Source organism: Diuraphis noxia, unplaced genomic scaffold, assembly GCF_037042655.1.
Source record: "Diuraphis noxia isolate RWA-SAM2 unplaced genomic scaffold, SU_Dnox_SAM2 contig0003, whole genome shotgun sequence".
NCBI classification, from domain to species: Eukaryota; Metazoa; Arthropoda; class Insecta; order Hemiptera; family Aphididae; genus Diuraphis; species Diuraphis noxia.
This window is the reverse complement of record NW_028301713.1, coordinates 71,719,977-71,730,609: the sequence shown is the minus strand read 5'-3', so window position 1 is coordinate 71,730,609 and position 10,633 is coordinate 71,719,977. Positions and strand designations below refer to the sequence as shown.

General features: G+C 29.0%; 1 protein-coding gene across 1 annotated transcript; it reads left to right on the top strand.

Moving 5' to 3' along the window:
* Positions 1–9,364: 9,364 nt before the first annotated feature.
* Positions 9,365–10,633, top strand: Polr2D (RNA polymerase II subunit D). Its single transcript, XM_015512760.2, has 2 exons — positions 9,365–9,626; positions 9,694–10,633. The coding sequence occupies exons 1-2, from the start codon at positions 9,531–9,533 to the stop codon at positions 10,012–10,014; spliced, it is 417 nt and encodes a 138-aa protein (XP_015368246.1). The 5' UTR covers positions 9,365–9,530; the 3' UTR covers positions 10,015–10,633.

Sequence of the window (10,633 nt, the reverse complement as noted above, 5' to 3'; positions counted from 1 at the left end):
GTTCGTGGGGAGATTTATAATGGTCATTTTAAGGTTGACTACTTTTACCACCTGCTGTTTTGGCGTCTCATTGTGTTTACATTTGTACCTGAAATAATCGAATTGTTATATTACCCTCCCAATGATTGATTATAAGCGGGAATCGGTGAAAAAAATCAAGAAATAACCTACGAAAAAAAAGACAAATTAAATAAATTAATAGCTAGGTATATAAAACTTAAGATGGTAGGAAAAAAGTCTCAGAGGGAAAAAGTCTGTTATTGAAGAATTGAAGACAATAATATTAATTAAACGATATCCCTATTAGCTAATAAATACAAAAGATTTAATAAAAAAAAAAATAATAATATGATAATTTTAAGAAAAATATGTCATTGAATTGTCATTCAACTTGGATTACTTGTCAAGAACATTATGACAAAACAGAAAAAATATCGTTTATTTTAAAAAAAAACATGTTCCCAAGTTGTATAAAAAAATTTTCCCCTAAGACTTTTTTCCGGGTACTTTTTTCCCCTCAAAACTTAAAAAGTTAGTTACTTTAATCTCGTTTTGTTTTGGCCTATATGTTAAAGGTACTCGTCCAATATGCTATCTACCGTAATTTTATGATAGTTTATTATGATATCTACCGTATGTCCGTATGCTGTATATTATCATATTGCAATTAAAATTTAAGATTAAGCTTTTATTGAGCATTATAAAGGTAAGACAATTTACCCTTAAATACGTATTGATATCATACTTAACCATCAAACGTGCGGTAGATAGAATATTGGACGAAAATGTTAAAATATGTGATTTTCCAATTTTATTATTATTGGTTTTTCAATATAGATGTAAATACTCCTTCCATGGACAAAATCCTAAATTATTAATTATAGGCATTTCTGACTGGTGTCCCACTAACACAAATTATATATTATATAATATATATTTGTTATCTCTGTTACCCTCACACGCTTATAAATTAAATTCAAATGATTCCCCCCCATTTTGCACTCTGCATATGGATGAACATATTTGCGATTTGTCCCATATTCTTTTCGATTGTTCCTCTCTTTCCATTAAGTGTCAGAGCCTAATTAATTATCTCAATTCCTTGAATGTTCCTTTCAATCTCCATTCCATTTTAAACTCCAACTCTGAACAAGTCATTATTATTATTTCTTTTATTCAGGAGGCTGGCTTTATTATCTGAGGTTTTTTGTATATATAATTTTATTATATCTTTAGCTATTTATAACTTAATTTCACTATTATTCTATTGTTTTCTTTTCGTTTCTTTTTTCTACTTATTTTATTGATTGTTAATACTTAATACTCTAACGTATTGTAATTGTTGAGCTAGATTTATAATAAAAAGCTAAAAAAAAAAATATTCGTTATCTAGAGAAAGCTTAAATAAATTATTACAATTATTAAAATACCTCCGATGCAAACGCTTTCACATTAAATACCAAATGGTGGTTTTACACTGTGCCCTACGTGAATGTAACAATCGCGTCGAATGCATGCGAATTATATTCTAATCATTCTGTTCCAAATGCGGCGGAATACTAACTGTTTTGTTTTTCGCCGCGTTCACGTTAGACGTAGTGTACTGGTGTAAGAAAATAATGAAAATACAAGAAGGATGCACGAGTATGTGATTTTAGTAACTATGCTAGAATAAACACCAAGTGCGTGTGTTCGGCTTCGACATTGATAAATACAATTTATTGAAAACGGTTAAATAATTCAAAATACAGAATGTAGGTACCTTCAAAATTTCTATAGTATAATAATTGATATATTTAAATTATAAACTATGCAGTATAGATTAAGTATCGAAACACAGCTACACGGGAAACATGCTCGTAAATGAGGGAAAGCATTTAAAAAAATTCTTGTCCGTAGATTCAAAATAATTGGGAATATTAAATGATATGCTCACATATCATTACAACAAGTAAAATTAAGTGAAAATATTAATGAATAACGGCCAGACTGTCGCACATAGAAATTGGACATCCCCAATGGACAGAAATAAAGAATCTATATTATACGATCATGAATTCAGAAATCGGCATATACCTACTTGCAAAGCGAAGGCGTAGGGCGAGTGGTTTTCTTATATGCCATCGGAGAAAAGGTATTGTTAGAAAAAAGGTCTTTGCAGCCGAGTAGAAACCTACTTCTCCGAAAAGAAACCTTTTGATCAGACCGCCTGCCTCTCTGGTCTGCGTGTCCCTTCAATGAATGCAAGAGAACCGGCCACAACAGTAATGGCCTCCTATTGGGTGGTCCGTATAAGAGTTCGAATTCCGAGAAGTAAGGACACAATATGCTTAAAAGCAACAGCTGCATCTGCAGCTGGGCATTAGTTACAATGATGGATGGTATTACTATACATCTATATAAAAAAAATACCCTCTTTAAAATACCCTGTATCTTTGTATTTACTACCCACATAACTGCGGGAGAATGTCCTTCGAAGTATTAAAGAAATACACATTCCTTTCCAAGAAAAAAAAAACATTATCCTCTTATGAATAAAACGACCCTATCGATTCTTTTATCTGTCAGTATAGCTACGACAAAAGAATATTTATTATTAGGCGTGACTGGGGGTTTATTTGATCACTAGCCGATACATTAATCTTGTCAAATCCTACTTATCGCTGCTGTTCCTGTGCATTGTCAAATTCGGCGAGGTTCATGGTATTCATCCATCGAAGTAGAAATCGTCTGAAGGTTATATTATTATGTTTAACTGTCCTTTGTATCACTACTCCAGGGTCTTTCGATTCCCTGCGGATAACGAATATAGGTGTGCTAGCCATTGTGCGCTAACGACAATGTATTTCTATATATATTTTTTTTTATTATTTCTATATATTTCTATTATATTAGATTTACAATAAATAATAATACCTCTCTGCTCGGTGACCGAAATGTGGCAACGTACTCTTTCTCAAAAATATATTTGGAAATTATTCTTGGATTCATAATGTATGATTCATTTGATGCAAAAAACTCGTTATTTCAAACATTAATTTTTTTTTAATATTTTAAGTAGTTATAATACAATACATTTCTAAAAAAAATATTATTTTTATTATTATTTATATTTTTTTTCCATTATAATTTTCTAATTATTTACAATGTATACCATATTTTATGGACTAGCATCCCGCATTGCTTAGTTTATGGTCAACTAGGTGGTTCATATTGTAGTGATCTCTCAATATCGTTTATAAAAATTAAGTTCTTCGACGTAAATTCACGTGCTGTTCAGGTATGGACAAAAGGCAGGTTTTAAGTAACACAATGCAAACACTTATATGGTTAGTAATAATGTTTTTATTAAAGAAATTATATAAATTTGAGGACAGAACGTTAAGTATCTGCCCGATAAATTAGTAATACAGAATTTAAAATAATAATGGAATTAACTTATGTATAGCGGCGATGTTGAGGACGAGCTCAACGGCTGAGGATGAGTTGCGGCCCGACCTTTCGTTTCCGGTGTTGGAGACCGGTGAATTCCGGTCCGATAATATTTTAGGTATAGGTTAGTTGCGGCCCGAATAATTATCATTACATATGTACCTTACTTATATAATATATATTATATTATATACCTATATTACCTATGTACCGTATAAACGAAATGTTCAATACGTATGGGAAGTTATATTTTTGTATATAATATGATAAAGATAATATAGATCGTTTTATCGTATTATCTGCCATATATGACTTACATTATGAATGATTGAATTTTTTTTCTTTGATTTTTTTTGGGCATTATTATCATAATATATTACACCAATTATACTTTTATTATTTTTATTATTTATTATTTAATATAATGTCATAATATTAATATATTATATTATATTCAATAATTTTATGAATACTTTTATTTTCTTTACGACCAATATTAATATAAGTACGACAATTTATTCTAGAAAATACCTACATAATATTGTGATGTTTATATACTATTACTATATATAGACATATAGTATAATATATATATATGTAATATACACATTATTGTATGGCCGCAATTCGTACGTACCTTTCATAAACCCGGGCCGCAACTCGTACGTACCTCTCATAAACCCGGGCCGCAACTCGTACGTTATTTAGGGTTTGGGCCGCAACTCACCAACACTGAGCTCAACGACTATACTAAGTTCTACATTGGTTAAGACACAAACTAATTCTAATTCTGCAATGGACTTAGTCCTGTATTTATGCAGAATTTGTACACGGTAGATATTGTAGGAAGTGGATCAAAAGGAACCGCAAAGTGGTTGTTATTGCAAACGTTTGGATTCTCGGAAATTCATAAAGACGACGCCCATACATTCGACAATATTCTAATCTAGTTTATTGCTCTGTTTTCGCACCTATTTATAATTGGTACACGGTTAAATCTTGTATCGATAAGACTGTCATTCTCAAGGTCTGGGAAGACAGAAGAATAATATGATGATGTGAATGTAATTATAATATGGTAATGTAATTAAAAGAATATGTTGTCAAAATTCAAACTTTGAATGCTTATAAAAAAAAATTGTGACTATATATTTCTTTTATTTTTCAACTGCTATTGTAAAAATATGTTGGGAGCCTTGTATTTAATTTTCAAATCTTAGATTTAAAAAGAAAAACTTTTATGAATTTCTATAAAAGATAATTTTAACATTGCCGTAGTTTTTACGTATTTAGTCAGAATTTGAACTTTAAATGCTTATAAAAAAAAATGGTGTATATGTATTTTTAATATTTTTCAACTGCTATTGTTACAATGTGTTAGAAGCCTTGACGCCTTGTATTAAATTTTCAAGCTTTTCTACTCAACAAATACATTTTTTCGATATTTATATTTAAAAAAAACCAAAAAAGTTGGAAAATTAAAATGTCAGTAAACAGCTCAAAACAAATTTAAATATTTTAAAAATTGTACAAAATATAGAAAATGCCTTTATAAACATTCAGTGAAAATTTCAAGTATCTGCAGTCATTTGTTTTAGGGTTACACCAAAATAAGGAAATCGCTAAATGTGATATCTAGTGAAAATCCAATGTTGTAAAAATTTAAATTTCAAATGCTCATAAAAATTTAATTTGAATTTCCGGTGGACATTTTTTTCGTGATAAAGATTGAAAAACTTGTAAGGAATCTTTAATTAAATTTTCAAATCTTAGATTTTTAAAGAAAAATGTTTATGAATTTCTAGCTTAAAATAACTTGCGAATTTTTGTGATTTTTACGTAGTTTGTCAAAATCAAAAACAATATTTTTAACTTATCTGCAATTGTAATTAATCATTATGATTACAGACAAGTCTTAAGTCTGGATAAAAATGTAAAGGGAAACATCGAACATCATCTGTGTGTAGTGATCATGGTGACTCATGATATATAGATATATAGACTATATAGAGTATATAGTATATATATATATACACATATAGACTCGAACAGTTGTTTAAGTTATATTAGATGCAATTTTATTCATAAATACAGTTGCAAAGTAAAGTTATTTTATTCATAACAGGAGACTTAAATAATTCGATCAGTGAAAATATTCTAAGTGTCTAGAAAATATTCGATTTAACTCGTTTATTTTCTAAATCTAAATATATGCGGCACGAATTATCACGGTAAAATCAATACATTCGTCGCTCCACTCAGAATCTAAAATTAATAAAAACATAATAAAAATGTAAACATTTTATTAGAACTTGACTACAAAAATGTTAAATGCCGCCCTAGGCGTGAGCCTATGCCGCCTACCCCTTGAGCCGGTCCTGCAGATTACATCCATTACCGTAACCAACTTGTAACCTATTGTACAGCAGAGCGACATAAACTTTCCCGCTTTTTTTAAATTTGTTAATCAATACTTAATCAATACTTTATTTATGAAAATGTATCAGACTTACAGAGGTTAGCGACCATTTTTTCTTTTAGCACCCGACAAAAGTTATTACACATGTTTTTCAGCGTTGACAAAAAATAATATTAACGAATATTTTTTTTGATGACAAAGCAAGTGAAAACGGTAAAAACTGTTATCATATTCGGTACATAGTGTTGTCAGATATCGGAATCCTTCACAAAAATTTGATAGTAGTCACATGTCTTATCACAGCATATAAAAGTATGTGAAATTCTAACGGTGGGCCAAAGTTACCCCGTTTTAGGTATTTTATAGTGATAATAACAATTAAATACAATAGTCAATAATAGGTAGGTACCTATATATTTTTGATGTCCCAAAATTAATTAAAATCAATGGAATATACATAACTTACAAAATTAAACATATAGCCATATAGGTAACATAGGTAATATAAATATGTATTATTATATATTAATATATACTTATTCATGTAACGTAGTCATAATAGTATCATAAATTATGGTTGAAATAATTGTAATGAAAAATGTATTAAAAGAATATCTTCAACTGTATTATTATATGAGGCATTATTTAATTTTATAATAGCAGTTTAATTATATATATATATAATATATAAACATGAAAATATGTCATACTAACCATGTCAACAAAATTATTATCTTCTCATACGATTTATTTTATAATGTATTTTATTGCCATTAATTATTATAAAACACTTGTATGTAGTATGTTTATGGTAAATTTTGCGACTGATGAACTAGACTTATTTAATTAATAAAATATTCTAAGCGTCTAGATAACATTCGATTTTACTAGTTTATATTTTTTAAGTCCAAATAATTAATTCAAAAACCAGACTGGCGTGAAGGTGCTCTGGTATACTTGGTCAGATCACGTCTGAATACAGTCCGTTTGGGGGGGGGTCTCCTATATAGTCCTTCCCTCTACTTACCTTAGGCTACTTGGTATCGTTACTGTGCCGGCGGATGCTGCGTAATCATTTAATCTGGTCGGAAGTGCTAAGGCTAACTATAGTAACTACCCACATTAGGATGTGAGTCTGTGAGTGTGTACATCCTGTGTGACAGCATTTTCGATAGTCTCATTATTATTATTTTGAAATATTCACTACCTATCTTGAATATTATTTATCAGAACTCTTATTACACACAACCGTTACTATTATGACCGTCATTTCCATTAACTTGTGCGTTTATAGTTTTTTATAATTTTAATCTGTTTCTAATAATTATCGCTTTTCTTTTATAGGATTTTCAGTTATTGTCTTATTGATTTATTGAGTTATTGGCTCTTAGTGTTACGTATCATGCAATTTATTATCGGTTATATTATTCAGTACCTATCCCCCATCTTTGTACGGTGGGCCACCCAAACGATATCTACATATACCAATTAATAACTGTGTATTCCTTAGCGGGACGCAATAGCATCGGAACGTATATAGGTACGCGACCGGTCGTCTGTAGCAACGGCGGAGATGAAGAGATCAAGCAGACAGATAAAATGTATGATGGGACGAATCACGAATATCCCGTGGTTTTCTAAGAGGCAAGAATGCACGTGCTATTTTTGCTGACGCCCTGTGGTCATATTTTCCCATGAATAGTATTCGACGTAGTTCAAACTATTTACATGATTAGTGCGGGTAAAACGGACAAGGTATGCTGAAACGGAATTAAAAGTACAGAGTAGTTTGATTTTTGATCGATGTTTAGTGTTCAAAATAGGTACAAATGCACAACAGAAAGTTTGTGTCCAAATTGTTGGAAGATGTTCGTAATAGTACAAAACAAACCAGGGTTTTTCGTAAAGAAAAATTGGAAAAGTTATCCGGAAGAGGACGTGCCCAAACAAAGTGGTCGCTTTGGTATTTGGTTATATATTACAGTCATTATAATATAGTAAAATTGATAGAAAATAGAAATAAATAAAACTAATTAGCATTTTGTTTGCATATAAATGATTGCCGTTGATTAGGTACTCTGGCATATGAGATACAATCATCCTGTTAACGGCTTCGAATATACAAATAAGATACTACACATCTTAGGAGGACGGCGCAACCATACGTAGGTATGTGTTGTCTTTGCCTTGCACATGTATGAGACGTATGAGTATGAATTATTGTATGATAGGTATACCAAATTTTCGCTCACCGAGTTCAATAGAGTGTTGTTAGTTTTGATATTAGAGTTAATTGACCTATTATTAAATGTTTAGGCGAGGACATTATTATTCATGTTCGTAAGTTGTATTTTTACGATAATTCTATTTTTAAATGAGTTATGGGTATGTAAAATATTAATATTTGGAAATGCTCATAATTCACTATAGTTGAATGAATGTTATTTGAATGAATGGCTTATATACTCAAAAACTATTAGTAACATTTGTTTTGACGGGGAATGTTAATAACCATAGAATGTATCTATTCGGATAATTGAATGAATAAATTGTATTAATATTATATACATCCAAATGGGCATACTTTATAATATTAATATGTCCTAATTACCTATATCTAAATTGTAGGCATTTAAATGTTAGTAAATTATTATTTTTTGTTAATACACCGGCTTCTGTAGTTCTGTTTCAATTAAATCATATTATAATTTATAATAAAAATATATACTTGAAAGTAAACTTGTTCTAGTATGTTGATACTTGAATAGTTATGAGTGTAATATTATAATAATACATATATATATATAAATACTATTCTTCTCGAAACTATGGAAAATACGTCATCATCATGTATAAATTTTTGTATTCAGCCTTCACTTCACATACAATATTTTTTATGAAATACTATATAAACGATGTATTATAATAAACCTTTGTATATTCAAGTTTCGTCTAATATGCAACATATTTTTAGGTTGAAAACAATGAAAACACTCATAAAATATTATATTACATGAATAATTCTCAGATGGACGATGGTGAAAATATTCAGTGATAGCTATATATTACTGTAGAAGAGAAGTGTGAGACCGAGACGTGAATACGTATCTGTGTTTGTGTGTGTGTATACAGTATAATATACCGTATTATATATTTATATATGGGTGTATGTGTAACGTATAATGTATATAATATATACCGTATATGTGTGTGTGTATAATATGCATACGTAGTATATGGGTGTGTGTGTATAAATTTATAATATAATGTGTGTGTGAATTACAATTTTATTGTAATTTTGTTGATTGATCTCTAAAATACTTAACATAGAACCACAGAACAATAGAACATTAGTACATTACTAATATTTATAAGAATAATAATAATAATAGTTCAACCAATAGAATTCTACTGATTAATTTTATTTTAGCTAGTGGCTACACTGCATTTTTCATATCATATTATCTTCGAATATAGTTATCAATTTATCATTTATATTTTATAATATCACTAAACGTTTTTAAGTTTTGTATTTGTACTGTTTTTACTTTTTAGTGTTTACTTTTACTGTAAGTTAACTTTTTGAAGTTTTACAAATTGCAGTACTATAGTGAAAGTGAATAATAATATAATTGCTTTAATTTTATTAATTTTCAAATTTTATATTATATCATTGACTATGGCGCAACATATGAACACTGCTGTAGATGAAGACGCCGCGTTGTTGCAATTTCCTAAAGAATTTGAAAACGCTGAAACCTTGCTTATTTCTGAAGTATATATTTATCACTTATAAACGATAAATCTTACTTCCGAGTTTAATAATACGATTTTGATTCTAGGTAAATATGTTGTTGAAATTTCGCAAAAACCAAAATGAGAGTGCGGAGGAAGAACAAGAATTTTCCGAAGTGTTTAACAAAACTTTGACTTACACAGAACAGTGTTCAAAATTCAAAAACAAAGAAACCATTGTTGCTGTGAGAAACTTACTTGCCGGCAAGAAATTACATAAGTTTGAACTGGCGTCAATCGGTAACTTATGTCCACAACTCGCCGATGAAGCGAAATCACTAATACCCAGTTTGGAAGGTAGATTTGATGATGATGAATTACAACAAATTCTGGATGATATACAAGCTAAATTAAGTATTCAGTATTAATTAGATTTTACCAATCACTTTAAATAAATTGTATTAATGTACTTATGGCAAACAAATTCTTTTAATTTTGCATTTCGTGTAATTATTAAATAATTGCTGTGATGATTAAAAATATTTTTATGTTTCCAATAATATAGAAATTTGTCTACTTGAAATTTACCTATAATATTTTTTTAATGTATATTTTAACATATTATGGTTATAGTTGATATTATAACTCAGTTAAAAGTCTGAAATATTATTTACTTTATTTTAATGTGTTTTAACTTATAATATAATATGATAGTAGTATACTATTTAGTTTCAAATAAAAATTACCATTAATGTGTTACCTATAACTTTAAATTATGTAAATATTAAATGGTAATGTATATAATGTACTATCATTCGATTATTGTTAAGATGAGCCATCTATTAGACTTTTTATGTTATAATTTACAGTTGCACTGTGTTTAAGCAACGGCATAAAACAATTAGGTGATTATTATTAAGCTATTAAAGAGATTTATAAATTCTTGTTTGATTGTATATGATATTTTTTAAAGTATTGGTAAATTAAAGGTATGAAGAGAAAAACATACTAACTCTATGGTTAAATAGATAATTTCAATTTCAACAA